We start from the raw sequence: 22,617 nt of genomic DNA, 5'->3' as shown, positions 1-22,617 counted from the left end.
CCCTACAAAGAGATGGCAAGAACAGCCAGCCTGAAAAACAGCATTTTGTTGGCTCATGAAGCAGTATGGCCGGATTTGTGAGGCAATGTTCAAGAAGAGCCTTTTTCAAACTGAAGATTTTGTAATGACTCTCCAAAAGATTGTTTTGATTTATTAAGGTGAAGAAGGAGAAGGAATTTCAGGGAAAATTAAGGTATTTTGATGCACACGAGATTAGACTCCATTCCTTTCAAGGGCTACATTCCTTCCTGTTTCTACAACCTATGGACAAAATTAATTTACTGACATGAAACTCCTCCCAAAGCCAAATGACTTAATCACAGAATCACAGGATGTTAGATGTTGGAAGGGACCTCCATTATCGAGTTCAACCCCCCTGCCAAAGCAGGATCACCTAGAGGTGATGACTCCTCCTCCTTGCCCTGGTGGGCCATCTCATTTACTATTACTTAGAAGGGTTGGAGCAGCTGATCCCCCTTCTTCTCTCCCTCCCTCCCTTCCTAGGCAAGAGGCACTGTTTACTACTTCATTCTTCTTACCAGCATTAGCTGTGTTAAAGAGCACAGCACCTAAGCTTATCTGTCTCAAAACGTAGCCTTCTAGAATCACTTGCATCCTCCATCCTGGCACGGCAACACACACAAGTGCACCAGGGTTGGCCACTGTGCTGCTCTTCACTCACAATGCTTCTCAGCATTTAAGGATTACAAGTGATACGTCTAGGTATAATGGACCACAGGTCCAGGAGGCTAATTTTAAAAACAACACCACCACCACCCCAAAACAACCAACCAACAAAACCCAAACCAAACCAAAAAACCCCAAACAAAGCAAATTGAACCAAAACCCCACAAACAAACTAACCCCAACTAACCAAGAAACAAAAAAGCACCACGTATTTGAGTTCCCAAGGCACAGTAAGAAATTACTAAAAAGGAAAGGGGGGAAAAAATAATCCACCAAACATCAGAAGGAGGAAAGACACACATTCTGCACTTCAGGCCAAGAGAAGAGCTGAAAATAACTCATATATGTGGGAAAGGCAGCAATGTTTGTCTTTCACAGCATAAATTAACAGAGCTTTAAATCAAAGAGAAAACTCCCTGAGATTGTCAGATGTTTGCTGATTGTTCAGGTGTGTGGTTTTGGTTTCATTAGCATGCACACATACACACAAACATGCAGAGACTAGTTTTACCAAATTCTAAATCTGGATACTGCAAGTCTCTAGACATATATTTGTTCCAGTTTAGCTTTGTTACACTTAGTGAGGCTTTGAAAAGAAAGTATGGAGAATGCATGGACAGATAGCATATTTGGTTAGCAGCACACTCCCTAAAGCCACAGAACCTATATGCAAAATACTAATGCACACAGCCTTAAGTCAAATAAATCAATTGTTACAGATGCTGATACGATTTTTATACATTCTGTACACTCTCAAAAACCTAATCTATTTCTACATAATTTTGCATACCTAGCTGCAACAGACGATCTTAACAATTTTTTCATTGTCTTCCACCATTCTGTATCCATTTGGTTGACTAACCTAAAGCACCAGTGTAGCACTTAGCATAGTGTACAGCCTGTGTCTGTTCTTACCAATGTAAGTAATTCCATCACAGTTAAAACAACAGTTTCGAATAAGCCCCTTTTCCACTTTAAGTTTGGAAAGTGATGAGGTTACAGACTTTTAAGATTTGATGGAAAGGAAAGTCAATGAAATTAAATGCCCTGTAGTGTACAGAACATTTGACTACCGGATTCAAGATCACCCTTGCTGTAAGTAAGTGCTGTTTGGTCAGAAACGCTCATTATATACACCACCAAAATATCAGTATTAGAAGTCTGATATCCTGCAGTTAAAAAAGCATGTATAACTGGAGGCACCTTGAACTGAGAGTTACTACAACCCCCTTTATTTTCTGTACTTAAATTTGGTTCTCAGAAAAAAAGCCTTGATTTTAAGGGAATTGTTTACTGCCTTGAAAAATCCCACATACAAAATATAAATAGGCAACATGAGTGATTTCTTGACTAGCCAGAGGTCAGTGTTGGCCCCATCTGTTTGCAGACTAATGTATTATTTATTTATTGCTGTTCTTAAAAATTTATTCATGTATGGTCAGAGGTGCAGCTGTTAAGGGCCACAGTTCAAATCATTATTCAGCTTGTTTTGTGTCAAACTGAAGTAGTGTAACCGCAAGGACTTAAAAGTCAGAAATTGCTGCTTAGGACTATGGCTTATCCTCCAGGACAGTATTAGTCACCTAAGATACTCTCATTTATAAAGCAGTTACGTGACAATCAGAAAGAAACCATGCATTAGGCCAACGGCATCCTGGGGTGCATTAAAAGAATATGCCCAGCAGGTCAAGGGAGGTTCTCCTGCCCTTCTACTTTGCTCTGTGGAGGCCTCATCTGGAATAGTGTCCAGGTATGGATTCCCTAGTTCAGGAAGGATTTCAAGGAACTACTGGAGATAGTCCAGAGGAGAGTCACTAAGATCATTAGGGGAGTGGAATACCTACCTTATGCGGAACGGGGCTGTTTAGACTGGAGGAAATTCATGGGCTATCACATTAATTATTTTAAGTATCTTAAGAGTGCCGGGACAATGGAGATAGGCTTCTCAGTGGCGTCCAGTGACAGGATAAGGGGTGGTTGACACAAACCGGAGCACAGGCACTTCCACATAAACAGACAAAAGAAAAACCAAACCTTCACTTTCAGGGTGAGAGAGCACTAGAACAGACTGCCCAGAGAGGCTGCGGAGTCTGCACCTGTTCGTGTGATTTGCACTAGGAGGAGGGTTGAAGATGATCTTCAGAGATCCCTTTCAACCTACCATTCTGTGGTTCTGATTAGTAACATGAAAGCACAACTCCTTCTGAAATTCATGCCAAGTATGCTGTATTCAAACTCTGTGGCTCTGATAAATTCAACAACCCTTCCCTTCCACTTTCCTTCCCCCCCACTCCCCATATAATTATACTGATGCCTGAATCCCATTTAGTGTGATCCTTACATTTGCTCCTGAACCCCTTTCGTACGCGGGCTGATGTCCCTTGCAGCACCCACAGACGCCTGCAGCAGTTACTTACTGGGGCCTACTAAATCTCCCCGTGCACATGCCCGTCTCCTCTAGCCCCCACCCCTTCGCCCAGGCTCCGCCTCGCTCGCAGGGAGAGGAGACCCCGTGAGCACTCCGGACTCCCCGCGGGGCCCGGCAGGGCCACCATGCGGCGCCCGCCCCGTTGCTCACAGGGCAGGGACGGACCCAGAGCGAAGCGGGGGCGGGCCCGACCCACTCTCTTGAAGAGGATTGGACACTCCCACCCGCCTGTCAAGTGATACAACGTGACGCGCTGCTCTGCTGTTCAAGAAGATGTTTGGACGACGGGACTGGAAACGGTGGGATCCTGCTGCGTGTGCGTCATGGGCTGTGTCGCCAGCTCATTGGCTGCGGCTCGGATGGGCTGGGCAAGGCAAGTCGGGGTGCAAGGGAGTACGGGGGAACCGTATGGTTGTCGGGCTGCGGCTCGGGGTGGGGGACCGAGCGATACCTCGTCGGAGCTGAGTTGCTTGGGAAGGTGAGTGCTGGGAGGGCAGGGGCCTAGCCGGGTGCATCCCTGCTGGGATGAGACGGCCGAGCGGGAATGTCCCTCGCAGGCGGGGGGAGGAGGAGGTGGTCAGCGGGAGAATCCACACGCACAGGGTAGGGGAGTCGGTGGGAGAGTCCATGCCTGCAGGCGGGGGCAGGCAGGCACCGGAGAAGCCGCTCGTGCGGCCGCGCTCGACTCTCCTCCCAGCCCAGGGAACAGCACCCGCCCTCTCCGCCCACGGCCAGGCGCTAAGACCCGCCCGTCTGGATGGTCTGCCGGTGGATCGACCCCGCGAACCGCGGGGAGCCGCACCACGCTTGCCCGCCTCGGGTGCTTTTCGCTGGCCCGCATCCCAGGTCTCGTGGAGAAGTGCCATCTGACCAGCGTCACTGCTCGTAGCTGGTCCTAGTACGTGTTCGTTACGGGAGGGTCGCTGCTAAGGGCCCCGCAGTCACGGGGTGTTAACTGTTCTTGGTGTCCTGTTGAAATGTGACTGAGCTTTCTGGTTGGCCTTCCACGCAGGAATTGGTGTTCCCATCTCTGCCCTCCACCCGGCTGAGCTGGAGTTCACCGCTGCTGCATTTCACGGCCTGGCTCGTTAATGGAAACAGAAGTTAATGGTGGCCCAAGGTGATGTGTGGTGGGGGACCCAGCATCCCTTTTCACTTTGCCACAGTTGCAGGCCTCGTAGCTGGGATTTAAGTTGTCCTTCCTCAGATAATCCGTTTTCTTCAGTTAGGGCTTGAAGTCAAGTCTTTCATGGCTTTTGCATTGAAGGAGTGTAATGCTTTAACTTCTTAATTGTAGCCTGACATACTTTGTCCGGAAGAAATTGTTAGGAAAAAAAGTGTATGGATCTGGAATGACTATCAAGATTATTCCTAAGTTCCTACAATATGAAAATAAATTTATCACAACTCTCAGTACTTCAGGCTAAAAATTTTAGTTAAAATACATAATATTTTTTTTTTATTGTTCTAAGCAATATGCATGTTGCATTTGGCTTATGCTTTGTAACGTATTTGTGGCATCTATAACAAATCCAAGCTGTTCTTTTAAAGGAATATGCTTATCTTACACTGTGCCTGTTTTGTAGGTGTTGGTGGGGTTAAAAGATCTGAGGCACAGCTGAATATTACAAAGAGTGAAAATTGAAGGATGGCAGCAAATCCTTCAGGACAAGGTAGGTTTTAATCTTAAGTATTCAAGGGGAAAGGCGGTGCAAAATGTCACCAAAACTGTAAGCTTATTTATAGATAGAGCAAAAACGGGGAGAGAGACAGGTTGGTGGGGTGGGAATAGCAGAATGTGAGCAAACCACGTGGGGATTCACACAGATTAAATGGTTGAAAAAGACTGCTGATGGCTGGGGAGCTTTGAATTACAGTGAGGTCCTTCCTGATCTGGTTATTAAATACCTCTGATGCTCATGGTTGTTTCCTGAAGCATATTTTGGACACATAGAAGGTTTAGTGTTGAACGTGACTTACAGCTCTTTTTCTCTGCATCAAGGAACAGCCGGAAGTCCCTTATAATCCATGTCATGATGGAAGCAGTAATAGCGATAAAAGATAGAAAACAAGTGACCATGCCTAGGAGGAGAAGCAAATAAAATCATAATGCTGACTTGGTTGAAATGTTTGTTTGCATGATGCCGCATCCAAGTTGCATCTGTAAAACAACTCTGGACACGCACATGGTCTGTCTCTCTAGCCGAGGAACATGCGTTAGCGGCGGCGGAGGGCCTGGGGTGGGGGTTTCACACGCTAAGTTGAAGAAGGGTCTTAAATCGCCCTCTACAGGTCTTTTCTGGAAATTTCAGTGGAACTCTGAGGCTTGTCTCCACGAAAGGGCTGAGGAGGAAGCTTTTCACGTATAGCTGCTCATTTACTAGTTACGAAAACTGAATTCAGTTACCCCGGCAACCAGAGGCTTATCTGGGAAAGCAGTCCCACAAAGCTTCGTGTAATTAATTCTGAAGTGCTGGTACTTTGAAAGGGTACCAGATCACCTGTGTGGTTCCCTCCCTACACCCTCTCAGCAACTGTCTGCTTTCAAAACAAATACTGCAAAAAAAAATGTGCTGGTCCAAAAGACAGGCTTTACTAGCTGCTTAATGAAAAGTGGTTCTGGAACCCTCACTGAGCTTTTGTAAAGTGTTGAGGGATGAGTACTGCAGATTGCAGACAGTCATCTGTTCTCAAGCTTTAACTCGGAGAAGCTTTTGGTATGTAATGGCAAATCTTGTTTTATTCTGTTAATATGAAGTCAGCAGCATTGCAAGGAAGAGACTTGTCATTGAGACTTAAAAACTGCTTTCTCTTAAATACTTGAGTTTTTCTGACAAGGAAGCAGAGGGCTCTTTTGTGCAAGTGCTAGGATGGCTTTACTTTCTGCCAAATTCCATAGGTTTATAATTTAATAGAGACTTGGAATCTGCTTTTATGCTTTGAGATATACTTTAGAGACTCACTAAAGGAAGACAAATGGTCAGTTCTTTCACTAAAGGAAACTAATGTTTAATTATAATCTGAAAATTATTTGTATGAAGGCAAGGAGCACTGTCAAGTTTAGTCACTCAAACTGAATCTGTAAATAATACACTTAGAAATCTGGAAAGAAATAAGTAAATATGACCAGAGGTTCAAGGCCTCTGGGTCTTTCTCTTGGCCAGATGCAGTCTAGTAGTGAAAATGATCCAGACAGGTAGTGCATTTTCAGTGTGCTGCATGGAGCACATACTTGGTACTGTCAAACAATTAATGCTCTTATTTCCCTCTTCTTGGACAAAAAGAACAAGGATTTACTGAAATACTGACTGGAAGGGTTATGAATAGCAGCACTTAGCCAGCCAGAAGTGTAAGGATGAATTGAACATCAGCTTTCTCCACAGATTGATTGTGTTTGAAATTGTTTGTACCGAGTGGTTTCTTTCTCTTCTAATCAGTACCTGGTACTCCCCTAGGAGTTAATTGAGTTTTCTGTTGATTGCAGACTAGGACTACAAAGGTTAAGATTTTGTCAACTGTACTTTTGGTGCATTGGCCTCTTAGGGAAACTGTCTTTTCATTAGAATTTCAAAGATGAGTAGCTGTATTTGAGTGCAGCAAAGACCAAATGGAATTGATTGAGAGCCTTACTTCAGGCTGTTAATACCACATGGAACTGATTGCATGAGAATGATTACAGCATTTAAAAGAGATGGAAAAGCTTTTAGCATGCTGCATATTGTCTGCAAGATGAGCTCATGTATCAGAGTAGTACAATTTAGTAGGGAGAGGGGAGGAAAATCAGGGTCTAAATTACAGAAATCACTTTCAGATGGTTGGTAATATGCTGCTTCTGCAACAGTACCTTACACTACTTAAGCAACATGCCTTAAGAAGGCTGCTTTTGTATTGCTTTTGCTTGTGTGCAGCAAGGCCAGAGTATACCTTGCTTGTAACTAAAGGCTCCATGTGTGAGTACTCCTGTAAGAAGACTTCTGAGGTGAGAGAAATATCAGTGCTCAGGAAGGAGCTCTCCTTTAGGACCCGAAAGGTGGGGGAAGTACAGATCCTGCTTCAGACAGGGCTGAGCTGCTTTGAAAAGATGAATCTGAGCCATGCTCTTGAAATACATAAACAATTTTAACCTTCAGGCTGTTACAATTTCACAAGGTCTCTCTGTCCTGGCAATTGTTTATACTTTTGGCCTAAAGGTGTGTGAACAGGTTCCTGTAACACAGATTGAGCAGCTGGATTTAACATTCTGTTCTCTGGGTCTGCTACAGAGGAAGATTGTGCTGTTTTGCATTGAATTGTGTTGTCATCTCCAAACTGCAGCTCTGCATCTTGTGTGCCAGCATAGTACTTGAGGGCCATTATGCAGCTAGCTCTTCCCTGGAGAACTTTGCAACTGCAAAGCTGTCAGTGGCTTAATTCAGCTCTGAATGTAGTTGTTTTCTGGAGGGATAAACAAAATACTAATACATCTTAGCTACTAATTCAAGTTAAGTTACTGGATTGCTAGCATGCCTGTTGTTTCATTGTCACACCGCATACATGAAAGTGTATCCAAATGTTACTGAAAGGTATTGATGTGCAGCAGACTATTAGGTGATGATTTGTGATGCCGTAGTCATAAGTAGAAGAGGAAATAAAAACACAGTTACTCCATCCTGTTTCCCAACCGTTAAATGTTTAATAAGGTCTTTAGAACCTGCTTTTTAAGAGGTTGCTGCCTCTCTTCGTGAAGACTACCATTTATGAAGGAATGCACTTCAGTGAAGAAACTGCTGTGAAATGCTTTCTGAATTGAGCAGGCAGGACAGTGTTCAGTGACAATGTTTTTTAATATGCTGTGCTTACAGTGGATGTACAGCTTTGAAACCATTTTTCCAAGTAGAAGTGTGTGTAGCAGAGGGCTCTTTTGTGCAGTTACACGTTTATGGACAAATGGTAAATAATACATACTAGAAAAAAGACCCCCATACTGTGAATTCGGAGCAGCCAACAGATCAGGGGAAAAATAGGAGGTGAAAAGCAAGAACTTCAAAGTGGATAAAGGTAATACTGTTCCTCGCTGTGAGGAGTTAGCTGGTAGAAATAACTAGCAGAGGTATCTGTGAGGTAGGGTGATAGGTTTGGGTGTTATTAATAAAGAAGTAAAGCTTGCTGTGAGCTCTTACAACTAGATTAAGAAGTAAAGCTTGCTGTGAGCTCTTACAACTATCAGTATCACTCAGCTTTCGGACTTCATCTTTCCCTGATTCTCTGCCTTTCACATGCAAAAATTTTAGCTCCTGCACAGAGCACATCATAAAATGCTAAGGTCAGGAACAGGTATGTCAAAAAGAACATGTTTAAATTTTACAGGTCCTGAATCTACCATCTTGGAGAGTAATCTGTGTATCCAGGTGCTTAGTTAGTCATCTGAGACTGCTGTTAACCTGCTTAGTTGCCTTGAACAGGTCATTTTGTGTCAGGACTCTTGCATCTGTGAACAGAAGAGCATTAATGAACTGCAATATTAATGAACTGTTCAAGCTCAAAATAGTAGTGCAACGAAGACCAGTTAAGGGAAGTCTAAACTTAAAGCTTTACAGAGAAGTTGCTGTGTTTGAAAAGCTGTACTTCCTTTCACAGATGGGAATTTGGCCTCTACTAAGAATGGTGCTTTTTTTCTTTTTTTTTCTGAGATCTCTATTTTTAGTACTAGAAAGCAGAACAGACACATCAAATACACAGATTAAAAAATACTTTGTGATGGAAGGAGGAAGCTTCTGTAGCTGTTTAAAGTTGTCCTTTATGGATGCAGTTTGGATTCGTGGGCAGGGAGGAATATAAGTGGGAGGATATGTTGGAGGATATGTTGAATTATTTTGTTATAATACCAGGTTTCCTGTCCAAAATGGATTTTTCCTGTCCCACCCACTCCATTGTGAACTTCTACATGAACCAGCTTTTAGTGTGTATTTAAAAAAGTAAACTTCATGTTGCTCACCTGAACAGCTCAAACAGGCACATGTTGTATGTATTCCTCTATTTTCTCAAGTAGGTATTTTGCTACTTATTAACAAACTCTCTTAAATGACTTTTCCAATATATCAGGTTGCTGCTAGGCACTCTGAGTTCTACAGCACAATACTTCTTTTTTTTTTTTAAAGATCAAGCCCTCTCTTATTAGAGCAATAAGAAAAGCAAGGAAAAAAGCTCAGGTATTTTATATATATTTATATGTTCTGAAGCACTCTGTAATGTATGCCATAAGATACTGTAGCATAACTCAGACAAAAATAGAAGGCAGTGAGAAGCTTGCACAGTTTTTGATCACAGTTTAAAAACAGCATTTAAATTTTTATTCTTGCATGCCTCAAGCCTTTCTGAATCATACCATCTGCTTTATGCTAAATGTAAGCATACTTAGCCTTTATTTTTCAGCTGACAGCAATTTACATTAGAAAAGTGGTCTCCTTTTTCTTCCCTAAATCACCATGTTGTCTGAATTCCAAACATGCACTAAATATATGTGGTTCAGGATAAGCAAGCACCAGCAGAAGGCTGCTGAGTAATATGTCAAGTATTAAGCTTTTTGGCTGAAAACTGTGGAATGAACTTACAGACATCATCCCTTTAGCTTAGGTCTTCTTAGAGGTATTTCAGTCATCCTTTTACAGCACCTTCTTCAGAATTTATAAGGAAGTAAAGTCTGGGCTGGTTGCAGCTCGGGAATGTTGAATCTTGCTTGTTGGCAAGACCTCTCAGAGTTCAAGAGTGAGCTGTGTTTTAATGTTCCAAGCTCACTGCAAGTGTGGAGTGTTCAAAAACGGGTAGCATGCACTACCTGAGGACCAGAGAGGTATGGCAGCCTTTATCAATACACTTAGCAAAAAGGTGTTTAAGTGAAACTAATACTGTGTCAGAAGGAGAGATTAACAGACAGGAAAATAGCAATTAATTAATTTTAAAATCTGTTAACAAATGTAGATCTGATTATGGGTGATCTTGCCTAAAACCACAGTAAAATGTCATCAGATGACTCTGTTCAAAATCTGGGGCTCAGGCGTGTGTATGTTTGTCATAGAAACAGAAGGTGGTGAGGATTTGGTAACAAGGCAATAGGAATGCATATTATTAGAGTTGAAAGTTTCTGCCTGATAATTGCCTCCTTCTTGAGCCATGCTGATGAAAGGAATATTAGGTTACATAATTGAGGGCAGCAGAAGATCTTTCAAATGGAATGACCTTTGAGTGCAGCTACTGAAAGTGAATTTGAAATCGTTCTACCTTGAAGTACTAGCACTCCTTTTAAAAGTTACCATGGCTGGCCTTGGTGACAGATTGTGGCCTACTGTGGACACAGTATTCCAGGTGAGGTCTTACCAGAGCAGAGTAAAATGGCAGAATTGCCTCACTTGATCTGCTTGCCACACTTCTTTTGACGCAGGCCAGGATGTGATTTGCCTTCTGGGCTGCAAGCTCACACTGTCTGCTCTTGTCCAGCTTCTCAGTTAAAAGCCCGCCTCACCAAGTTTGCCATCCTGCTGCCAAAGAGTCTCTTCCTTCTTAAAAACAGGTAATTCCCATTCCTCCCTAGAATGGTACAGGGCTTGAGGAATCTCTCTTTGTCATGAAAGCCAAAACACTTGTGATAGCACCAGCTATGAAGCCAGAAAATGATTTCCATTATGCCTCTATTTCTGACAGCTCCCTTTTTCCTCTAATTCAGGAAAAAGTAACTTGAGCACTAAAGTTTTTCACTTTCACCCCCAGAGCTTCCTTTATTCTGCCTAGGTTCCAGCTTGTGGTGGTGTTCATGCCCCATTGAAGAGTAGCAGTGTCTGTGCTGTTGACAAGTTCTGGCACCCTCTGGGCAGCACCTCAGACTTTTGCTCTCGGAATGCAGCAGACATCTCATAACTCCCTGTCAGGCTGTACCTTGCTTGTGTGTGTCTATAGTTGTTAAAGCCTCTTACCTGTTTTTGGTGTAATGCTGGAGGGTGGGGGCTGAAGCAGGGAATGAAGCAGAGTTCTGGTTTTGAGGGTCAGCAGAGTCCTAGGTGCCTCATTAACTGCAGAGGAGCATGGTTCTGAAACCACATACCCATGCCTGTCTCAGCCCTTCTCATGCTGTGCAGCCCTTTAACTGTTTCCTGCAGCATGACCACCTGATGCAAGAGATCATCAACTTATGCACACCTTATGCAGCTACTAACATTTTCTCTGGGAGAAGGGGCTGGGCCCCCATTGAAACCTGAAGTCTGTGCTGAAGTTTAGTTCTTTTGAGTTCTGTCTAGGGGGAATATGTTGGACTTCTCAGAGGCTTGTTCCACAGGAATGCAGATTTTAGCTCGGAAGCAGGTTACCACACTTTTGGCAGATACTTAGAGCAATTTAGGCTGTGGTCCTACAATCAAGATTCAGGGTCCTCCCTGCAAACTACTGCACCACACCCTATTGTTGGCCTTACTTGCAGTGCTCCCCAGGGCCATTTCATGGAGTCATAGAATGCGAGGGGTTGGAAGGGACCTTGAGAAATCATCAAGTCCAACTGCCCTGCAAAGCAGGACCACTTAGGGCAGTCACACAGGAATTCATCAAGGTGGGTTTTGAAGATCTCTAGAGAAAACTCCACAGCCTCTCTGTGTAGCTTTTTCCAGTGCTCCAGACTCTCACAGTAAAAATGTTTTAGCTCATGTTGAGGTGGAATTTCCTGTGACTGAGTTTACATCTATTGCCCCTCAATCCTGTCACTGGGTATCACTCAAAAGAGACTGGTTTCATTCTCCTGTCAGCCACCCTTCAGATATTTGTAGACATTGATAAGGTCACCTCTCAGTCTACTCTTCTCAAGACTTAAACAGCCCCAGGTCTCTTAGTCTTTCCCTGTAGCCCTTCTTTGAACTCTCCAGTAGTTCCCTGTCACTTTTGAACTTGGGAGTCCACAACTGCACACTGTATTCTAGATATGGTCTAACCAGGGCTGAGTACCTTCCTGAAAGGAGAACCTCCCTCAACCTGCTGGACACACTCTTCTTAATGCACCTCAGCATACTATTGACCACCTTGGCCAGCAGGGCACATGTCTGTCCCATGGATAACTTTATCAGCCAGGACTCCAAGGTCCTTCTCTGTGAAGCTACTCTTCAGCAGGTCAACCCCTAACCTGTACTGGTGCATGGTTTTATTCCTGACCAGGTGCAGGACTCTGCACTTGCCCTTGTTGAACTTCATTAGGTCGGTGTTTGTCCAGCTGTCCAGGTCTTACTAAATAGCAGCACAGCCTGATGGTGTGTCAGCCACTCCTTTTAGTTTTGTATTATCAGCAAACTTGCTGAGGGTACACTCTGTCCCATCACCCATGTTGTTGAACCCACCCATGTTGGAACATACCAGCTACAGGTCTCCAACTGGGCTCTGCACTGTTGGTCGTGACCCTCTGGGCTTTGTTTTTTAGCCAATTCTCAATCCATCTTCTAAGCCTCACATAGTCCACTAAGTCCACTCTTCTATGCCTCACTTCTGGCTTTCCCACAAGGATGTTATGGGAGGCAGTGTCAAAATCCTTACTAAAGTCAAGGAAAACAATATCCACTGCTCTCCCTGTTTCTACCCATTTGGTCCCACCATTGTAGAAGGCTATCAGACTAGTTCCTCTTGGTAAATCCATGCTGACTACTCCTCATTACTTTCTTCCATGTGCTTAGAGACAGCCTCCAGATTGAGCTGTTCCATAACCTTTCCAGAGAAGGAGGTGTGGCTGACTGGCCTCTAGTTTCTTGGGTCCATCTCACACTTTTTGAGCACTGGAATGACACTGGCTTTCCTTCAGTCTTCAGGCTCCTCTCCCATTCTCTTTCAAAGATGATGGAGAATGGTACAGCAACGACATCAGCCAACTCTGTCTGTACTTGTGGGTGCATCCCATCAGGGCCCATGGATTTGTGCGTGTTCACCTTACTCAAATGATCTCTAAGCCACTCCTCCCCAACGAGTGGAGAGTCCTTCTCCTTCCAGGCTTAATTCCAGAGTTTGGGATTCCTGAGGGCTGGTTTTAGCAGTAAAGACTGCAGCAAAGGCAGCGTTCAGTAACTCCACCTTTGCTGCATCCTCTGTCGCAAGGGCTCCCTCCTCATTCAGCAGTGGGCCCACATTTTCCCTGATTGTTCCTGAGATTGCTTTTGGCAAAGCCCACACCAGTGGCTCACTTACCATGCAAGAGTCTTGTGTAAGCACAGCACCTTCGATGCTTTTTCCTTTAGAAAGCAACTTGTAAAATGCACAAACAGCAGCTATTTCAGGTGCTTTTGTGAATTCCCTCTGTCACTGTTGCTTCTGAATCCATCCTCCGGTATACAAGGTCCCTTTGGGAAGGTGATGTACAAAGCAAATAAAGGCTGTGCTCTCATGTCCAGAGAAGTTTGGTTGTGCTTCTCCCTTCTAGCACTGCGGTCATACTTGGAGTAAGGGCAGTGTGCGTATGTAAGGCTATCAGTATATTAAAGCCTCTCTGCATACCTTGAATAAAAGGTTGTAGCTTTTTTGTAGAAGCACATGTGCAAGCTTAATGGTTGCCTCTCATTCTTACCTGTTACCTGTGTAAAATTTGTATCATAGTTTTGAGTTAACTGGCATGAGACATTACTCCCTGTGAGTAAGTTACTCCACTGATACATTTGAGTTGTACATTCAGTGACTGCCTTTTAAATCCAGAAACTGGGTAAGTTTACCTGTTTTTGAAAGAAAGGCATTTGATCATGTACCTTGTTTATAGTTCCAGAGCTGCCTTGGGAAGGGGTAGGATTTACTGTGAGGTAGAAAACTGTATTATAAAATGTATTAATATGTATGATAGCTGAAGGAAGCTATTTCATATTGTAAAATGAGAAAAAGAAAAATGAAACCTGCTTATTCACAGCCTTTCAGAGGGGTGCAGAGCTTTGAAGATGAGTGTATTCATCATAATGTCTTATTGTACAGAAATTTAATTCCACGAGGTTAGGGTTGGGCCACAGAAATTAATCTCTCTTAACGTTTTTCTGTTGTTCTCACCAGGTTTCCAGAATAAAAATAGGGTTGCAATCCTGGCAGAACTAGACAAGGAGAAGAGAAAGTTACTTATGCAAAACCAGTCTTCCACAAATCACCCTGGAGCCAGGTATTTTATATTCTTAGACCTGTTTGGACATCACTGATTACATCAAAGATAAAAAAGGCCAAGTGAGCTGTAAATTTACATAAAACCAGAATTGTTTTTTTTTGACCATCCTCAGTAAACCAGTCAGTGAGACCTTGTACTTTAGAAGCATGTTAGTATTGAAAACTGTTTGCAGACCCTGAATTTGGCTTGCATAATTTCTGTCTGAGAGGAGGAGAAACAGATACACTTACTCAAGCGTATTAAAGTCTACCTTATAGAAGAATTGGGGAGCAGGCACTAAGAAAGCATTTAATTATTAAGCTAAAATGCCTTAAGGAAGGGAAGTAGCAGACTATTAGATTTAGGGTGTGTTTAGAGTAGAACAGTTACAGCAGGCAATGAGTTACCCTTGAAACTCCCTGTGTGCAAGGCAAAGCCAGTTTGTTCCTACAGATCTTGTAACAGATGTGATGTTGTAAGGATGGTTCTACACCGTAAGGTATAATAATCTAATCTGAGTTTCAGAACTGTTACTGAACCTTCTCCCCTTTCAAACAAAAAAAGGTCAGGGTTTTTTAGTCATAAATCACTAAGTAGAAAAATCACACACTGGTTTACATGGAGAAATTGAGACAGTTTGAACTTTTGGAGTGAGTGCGGTGCCGTGTTCTAGACACAGTGCGCTACATGCGGTATCTGGACAAGAGAATACTCTGAATACAGTCAAGTTCTGCCTCTGTTTTGTCAAGGAGATTGTATCACAGTATCACCAAGGTTGGAAGAGACCTCAAAGATCATCAAATCCAACCTGTCACCACAGACCTCATGACTAGACCATGGCACCAAGTGCCATATCCAGTCCCATCTGGAACACATCCAGGGACGGTGACTCCATCACCTCCCTGGGCAGCACATTCCAATGGCAAACGACTCTCTCAGTGAAGAACTTTCTCCTCGCCTCAAGCTTAAACTTCCCCTGGCAAAGCTTGAGACTGTGTCCCCTTGTTCTGGTGCTGATTGCCTGGGAGAAGAGTCCAACCCCTTCCTGGCTACAACCACCTTTCAGGTAGTTGTAGAGAGCAATGAGGTCTCCCCTGAGCCTCCTCTTCTCTAGGCTAAACAATCCCAGCTCCCTCAGCCTCACCTCATAGGGCTTGTGCTCAAGGCCTCTCCCCAGCCTTGTTGCCCTTCTCTGGACACGTTCAAGTGGCTCAATGTCCTTCTTAAACTGAGGGACCCAGAACTGGCCACAGGACTCAAGGTGTGGCCTAACCAGTGCAGAGTACAGGGGCACAATGACTTCCCTACTCCTGCTGGCCACACTATGCTTGATGCAGGCCAGGATGCCATTGGCCTTCTTGGCCACCTGGGCACACTGCTGGCTCATGTTTAGGCAGCTGTCAATCAGCACCCCCCAGGTCCCTTTCTGTTTGGCAGCTCTCCAGCCACTCTGACCCCAGCCTGTAGCTCTCCATGGCGTTGTTGTGGGCAAAGTGCAGCACTGGTCACCTTTAATTCCTTCACACTGTCAAAAAATGTGCAGTGTATTTGAAGTCCCCTGAGTTAGATCTCTCAGTAACTATGTATAGTGGCTATCAGGCGAAGTTACTGATTAGGGAAGAAAATACAGATACACTGTTATGTACAGCTCCTGGCAACAGCATCCATACTTCGTCTCAGTCCTGGCAGAGTTTCCAGGAGTGTCTTCTTTTTTTTCTTTTAAGGAAAAATAACACAGTATGCTAGTGGGCAGAATTAGAAGTACTCATTTTGGTGTCAGGGAACCTACACAGCAGCAGTGCTTTTGCATGATGGGCTGATGTGTGGTTTTTGAGAAGATGGCAGCTGAGACCACAGAAATTCTGCACACTTGGCAGAAAATAGCTTGCTGTAGCTGTAGCACAGTGGTGGCTTGGCCAGCATAAGGGTGAGTAAGTTAACTGATTTCTGGCCTTGGCATATGGAAACTGTCTATCCAAGAACAGAACACCTCTTAAAGTGTCAGTTTATGATGAAGCCTTGAGGTTATCTTCAGAAATAATATTGAAAAATTAAAAGGTATAGAATTAAATACAAAACAAATACCTTGACAACAAATGAAAATGTTATGATTTAAATAAGCTCCGAGTAGTGCTTTTCTCCAGCCAGGAAGCTTACTTTAATATTTGTCATAAATTCAGAACATTGTTGCTTAGCTTTCGTTAGAGATTTAGGCATGGACTTGACTTAAGGACTTTTCATGAGCATTGCTGCTTTTGAAAAATTGATTTGCTAAATCAGCTGTTGACAGTGAAGGTCAGCTGATCAGTTTGTTTGGATTCCTTGTGGGCTTTAATACTTTTGGCTCAGTGACTGAAGAGAACTGGGCTTTCACCACCAGGCTCCAGAGACAGTTTTCAGAGGTAGCTGTGAATTGCCTTGAATTACAGCTCAGTATCACAGTACTGTGGCTGACCAGGTTACTTACACAGGCAGAGAAAAATAATAGTCTGCTTTTTACTGTTTTTTTTGTTTAGAAGGTAGACAAGTCTTAAGATGTTAAAGCCAAGAAAATCTATTTAGAAGTCTTAATTTGAAACCTAATGTATGCTGCACTGAAATGGATAATATCAATTATGGGTCCTCAACACAGTCATCAGAGGAGAGTTACTTCAGTTGCATCAGAAGGAAGCTTCTTTACCATAAGCAGTGATATTCTGCCCACCTGCCAAAGGACTGGTCTCACACCAAAGACTGCAGAGTTTTGTTTATTGTAGTTATTTAAAGGGGTCGGTGAGTGACTTGAGTAATGGACTTGCTGACACTGTCTAACACTGCACCCCAGTGGTTCCACTGACGTTGTGAGACTCCACCCACGTGTGAAATCCACAACAGGATTGAGGACTGGGTGTCTTCTGGGTTTAGTTTGGCACTGGTTTCTTACATGAGGTCAAATGATGCAGCTATGGTTGCTTCATTTTCTCTCTTCCATTAACAGATCATAATTCCAAACAATAGTTAACATTTCGCAGGCTGTGAGCCAAATAAGTCATTAGGTGTGGCAGTCATGGAAGCTATGGCTAGAATGGCAACGACACCTTTTTATCTGGGATATGTATTACAACTTCTTGGGGTGTTTTTTTTTTTGCAGCATTGCACTTGCAAGGTCGCCGCTGAACAAGGATTTCCGTGATCATGCTGAGCAACAGCACATTGCAGCACAGCAGAAGGCTGCACTGCAGGTAAGCTGGTGCCATCAGGTAGTATTTGGCTCTGTTTTACACTTGGCAGCCCTTCAGAAAGCAGTCCTGCACCTGGAGAAAATGAAAAGCCCCTTTTGAAGTTAGGTTTCACGTGTTTCTGTATTTGTCACACATGAAGTTTCTTCTTCTGTTATGATGAAAGCTTCGCTGTCAGCACATTCTCTCTTGATAAGGTGTTAACAACGGAGCCTACAGTATTGTCATGTTGTACATCTCGGTCAAGAGCTGTTTTCTCGTACTTCTGAATGTCTCGTGAAGTATAAAGAGGACTAGCCCAGGCTTTTCTTAGTTGAATCTGAGTAGATGGCAAGCAAACATTCTACACTTTTTGAGTGAAAGCAGTGAAACATTTGGAAGAATTTCTATTTGCTCTGTTCTGCTCATTTCAGGGGCGGCTGACTTCCATGTTGAAACTGGAAACTGAGCAGCAAAGCCACCTGAAATGAATAGGAACCAAAGTGAGTTCTGGATGGTGTCTTGTGTTGATCACAGAACATCACAGGCTGGAAGGATCCTTTGGAGCTTTCTAGTCTAGTACCTTGCTCAGAGTATGTCTAACAGCAGGTGTAATGGCTAGAACAGCCTCTTTACTTACAATATGGAAGTGAGGGAAAAGTAAGACACAAAAGCCAACTCTGCATGTTGAGATAGAGTTGAGATAAAAAGCCTTACTGAGAAAAAATTGTCCCCTTATTCTGTACCATCTATGTCATGCCCAGCTGCAGTTAACATCAAAAGCACACACTATTCATTGTCCATTCCCACTCAAGGTGAGACTGCTTTGTACTACACAGAAGATTTCTCACTGCAGGTGCTCTGGAGCTCCACTCTGTTCCAGTAGTCTGGATCAGTCCATGACCAGTCCGAATGGTATGGCTGTGTTTCCGTTCCTGAGGCAGTCTATTCCAGTGACACTTTCCACCCCCTCAAGTGAAAGCAAACTGTGGCTTGCATTCCAATGCTCAGCTTCCAACACATCCAGGTGTGGGGATCACCCTGTCACACCAGAAATGCAGAAGCTGTTAGACAGTTAGGTTCCACCTCTCATAGTTTAATAGCATCAAATTGCACTGGTGGTCTCTATCTACTAAAGCTTTATGCCCATGTGGGTTCAACTTGCCAAGCCATCAGTTCTGTACAGTCCAATGAACCCAGTGGTCCCTCTCCTCCATCTGGTTGGAGGCAGGGCTCCCTCTCATTCTGAATGGAATCACTTGCATCTTGCAAAGATGCTTTGGGACTCCCTTCAAGAGCATCAGAAGCAGTATCAAATTATCTGCCTTTTTTGGGGGGATAACTTTGCAGTGGAAACTGAGGCAGCATCCTTCAGGGGAGAATTCCCCTGTAATTCGTGTACTCTTGTAGCTAGAACTGGAGTGGGTTTTCTATCCCACTTCCTCATGTCCTCCCCATGGTCACACAAGTAAAACCACTGGGTACACTGTGGTGTGTAGCTCGGGTAGGGAAGTGCCTGCTCTACATGGCTGAAACACACAACTGTGCAGGTGGGGAACAGAACATGTTCTTGAGTTGATGGACAGTTCCTTCACAGTTGAAACACAGGCCTGAACAGAGGAAGAGAGACTTCCCTCAGCTTGCTGGTGCTTGCTGCTCATTTCATCCACTGCTTGTCCTTAACCGTCTTTCAAAATCGGAGATGAAACCTGAGCAAGCAGCCCTGGCTCTTTCTCTTGTTCCCATGGTGGCCCTGGTTCATCCTTATCCTTTGCAGGACAAGCTGCTTTCTTTGTGTGCTTTTTTTCCCCCATACAGGGACAGCTGATACTGGCACAGGCTGGTTCCCTGGTGCAGTTGCCATGACTGCTGGTCTGCCTGTAGGCCCAGAGACCTTCTCTTTCCCCAGAGCACTCTGAACAGTGATGAGAAGTGCTCAGCCGACCCTGACAGCCTGCAGTGATTTCCGTCTCTTGGGAATTTCTAGGCTGACAACAGACTTTTCCAAACATTTCACCAGCTTGTCAGGATATTGGTGGTTTGGAATTTCACTTCTGAGCAACTACAGAGGGGACCACTGCTTATGTTCTCCCACACATCCTGCCACTTGTAATTATCCAGTCTCAGGGCAGATCTCTCAGTGGTATTATTGGGAGAGTTCTGTATTGCTCTGGATGAAGCCTGGCCCATCAGTTACGTGAGATAACATTTAAACCAAGTGGCAAAAGTGTCCAGTGGAATAACTGTGTCATGATTTGACAGCAACCAGCACAGCAGCAACAGTACAGCTTTAAGCCATTCCCCTGAGTTCCCACACATCACCAGAGAGAGTGCATACGGGACCCTGGCAAACTGGCCCCAGTCACTCCAGGAAAGCAATTGCATCAGCATAGCAGTCACACCATAGAAGAAGAAAAGTATATAGGACTCTCTTAAGGAGCATCAAGCCTTAATTGAATCATGTTGTTGTCTTGCTTCTCATTATCTTAGCCCACTTGCCTTCTGCCAAAAACAAGGAAAAAGAAAAAATCAGTTGCATTAATTAAGACACCAGCTTTCCTGCCCCACATTTGGTGCCAAAAATGAAAATGGGTTAAACCCCCTTTCCCCTACAACACAGAAGTGAGGGAAAACTAACACTCAAAAAAACTATCTAGGCTGAGCTGAAGAGTTGAGATAAAAATCTTTAGTGAGGGGAAAAAAAAAAAGAGATCATACAATGCACAATTATCTTAGCCTATTTGCAGAAAAAGCACAGCAAAATGCAGAAGCCAGTGAGCTAACCAGCTCCCACCATCCCTGTCCCACCACCTTCTCAGTGGAAGAGACTCACACCCCCAAACCCGGAACCCAAAAGCGGCAGTCGGAACAGAGAACCTCTCCCATTACAAACTGAACTTTGAGCCCCATGATACTTTGCTCCAGCTAGCACTTTCGTTTTGAAGCTGGCATGAGGGGAGTGTGGTGTGAGTAGCAGCAGATTCAACACAACCCATGACATCAGGTCAAGTTTTGAAGCTTTCCAGGGAGGGACATCTCGCAGCTTTTCTTGGTTTGGAGTCTGGGTCTGTCTTCTCTATATCTTGTCACTGGATAGCTGAAAACAGCATAGTATTTCCCATTAGCTTAGTCCTCTCGCTATCCCCTTGGATGCTGAGAGCTCCAGCCCAACCCACAGCCACCTCTTTGTGTCTGCTTGTGACTCCCTCCAGTTTGTGTCTCAAACCAAACACAGATCACAAACGCAGTCTGGCAGGTGGCTTGCCTTGGCCTGCTGCTGTGCTGTAGCTGACGAAGCAGGCTGCGCTGGTAGCCTGTAAGGGCACACTGCTGGCTCAGGCTAAATTTGGTATCAACCAAGGACTTTCCCTGGTGATGGAAGGGAGGAATATGCAGGCCGTCTCACCTGTCATGCAGCTTCAGGTTCTGTGACACTACTGATGCACACTTGGGGCTGTTGTATGCAGCTGCTGTCACAAATCAAGACCTGTTGGGTTGGTTCTAGATGGGAGTGGAAGCACCGGGTCTGGGCAGAGGAGGATAGTCAGGAGTTCATTCACCACTCTCCCTACCTCCATGGGATTTGCTGAATAAGGAGCAGCAGAGAATGGCCAAGTTAATTAATTCCTTTGATGGGCCCTGTTCTGAGCTAAAATGCTGGTTTTGAATTCGACTATCACAGTTCAGGAGCAGACTGGGAGAAATTAATAATTTATATTGCAGGGCTGTAAAGTTACTATCAGTGCTGCAGGGAATTATGCTTCAACAAATGTTTTTTCTCTTTCCAGCACGCACATGCACATTCCTCAGGATACTTCATAACTCAAGACTCTGCATTTGGAAATCTTATTCTTCCTGTCTTGCCTCGACTTGAGGCAGAATGAGAGATGTTTGTCAGAGCTGCAAGGACTGATTCTTGGTCCATGGCAGGAACTGCCTGGCCTTTTAATTTCTTTACTTCCCCTAAACCCTATTTTATTTCCAGATATTTTTATGCTTGCTATTTTGGGAGTGTGGACTCTAAATGATGAAGAAGCAATGCTGCTGAAGATCAGTTTTTATCCCCTATTTCTGTTCCCCTTCAGGTCAAAGTCAGACATAGGAATTCTTGGTGTGTGAGGTACATAGTGTTTGCTCTTCCCCATTTCTGTGCTTCCTTCAAAACAATAAATGTCCACATGAGATTCATCAAGAGGTGCACACTCTGTCAGCATTTGTGTTTACCTTTATTGTGTACAGGTGCTTACTGGACTGTAATGAAAGACAAAAGTTGACTTTTGTTCATCAAAACATGGATGAATTTATCAAACCCTCCAGTCAGACTTCCCCCTCCCCAATGCATGCAGGCACATTGCTGGTGTTGCAGCATCCTCTCTCTCAAGTCCTCACATACAGCATGCCTGCTTTTGTGAAACATGACAATGAATTGAAGTGGGGAAAAAAACCAATTGTTTCAAGCAGATTAAGAGACAGATGAAGTTTTGTAAGTTCTGTTGATATTTCAGATGGAAAATGTTGTCTGCAAGGACAATTCAGTTTAAAAGGTCATGGTTTCTAGTTAAGTCTTTTTCAGTATTTAATGTGTTTCATTTTTGTTTGCCTTTTTTCCCTTGCTCTCTTTATTTGTGGTAACTCGTTCCAGCACCATGCTAAAAGAAAATCTGTTGATTTTAAGGATTGTTGTCATGCTACCAGGATAATGTGACTTAGAGTGAAAAATAGTCCTTACATAGATGTTCTTACATCTCCAGAGCTTTGTGTCTTGATTCCTCTACCTGTGGAAGCAAGTTTTAGAGAGCAAAAAGAGCAACAGAACTTAATTGAGAACTTGATTTCAGAATGTATCACATAAATTCATGTCCCTCTGAAGCAGCATTCTCCTTTGCAGAAATTTAGTTGTGCCCCTCTACTCAGCACTGGTTAGGCCACACCTTGAGTTGTGTGTCCAGTTCTGGGCCCCTCAATTTAAGGAGGACATTGAGACTCTTGAATGTGTCCAGAGAAGGGGAACGAGGCTGGGGAGAGGCCTTGAGCACAAGCCCTATGAGGAGAGGCTGAGGGAGCTGGGATTGTTTAGCCTGGAGAAGAGGAGGCTCAGGGGTGACCTTACTGCTGTCTACAACTACCTGAAGGGAGATTGTAGCCAGGAAGGGATTGGTCTCTTCTCCCAGGCAATCAGTCCCAGAACAAGAGGA

General features: G+C 44.0%; 1 protein-coding gene across 1 annotated transcript; it reads left to right on the top strand.

Annotated features, from left to right (window-relative positions):
• Positions 1-4,674: 4,674 nt before the first annotated feature.
• Positions 4,675-22,169, top strand: INIP (INTS3 and NABP interacting protein). The gene is made up of 4 exons (XM_009902129.2): positions 4,675-4,788; positions 14,141-14,243; positions 17,356-17,446; positions 21,211-22,169. The coding sequence occupies exons 1-4, from the start codon at positions 4,764-4,766 to the stop codon at positions 21,304-21,306; spliced, it is 315 nt and encodes a 104-aa protein (XP_009900431.1). The 5' UTR covers positions 4,675-4,763; the 3' UTR covers positions 21,307-22,169.
• Positions 22,170-22,617: the final 448 nt, after the last annotated feature.

This window comes from Dryobates pubescens, chromosome Z, assembly GCF_014839835.1.
Source record: "Dryobates pubescens isolate bDryPub1 chromosome Z, bDryPub1.pri, whole genome shotgun sequence".
Classification (NCBI taxonomy): Eukaryota; Metazoa; Chordata; class Aves; order Piciformes; family Picidae; genus Dryobates; species Dryobates pubescens.
The sequence above is the reverse complement of the archived record's forward strand: the minus strand, read 5'-3'. Positions and strand labels throughout refer to the sequence as shown.

What these genes read in the sequence shown, in the direction of transcription:
- INIP (XM_009902129.2), top strand. Translation starts at nt 4,764, where the DNA reads ATGGCAGCAAATCCTTCAGGACAAG. An exon ending in ACAAATCACCCTGGAGCCAG is followed by an intron (nt 14,244 to 17,355) that starts GTATTTTATATT and finishes TTTTTTTTGCAG; the next exon opens with CATTGCACTTGCAAGGTCGC. An exon ending in AGCAGAAGGCTGCACTGCAG is followed by an intron (nt 17,447 to 21,210) that starts GTAAGCTGGTGC and finishes TTCTCTTTCCAG; the next exon opens with CACGCACATGCACATTCCTC.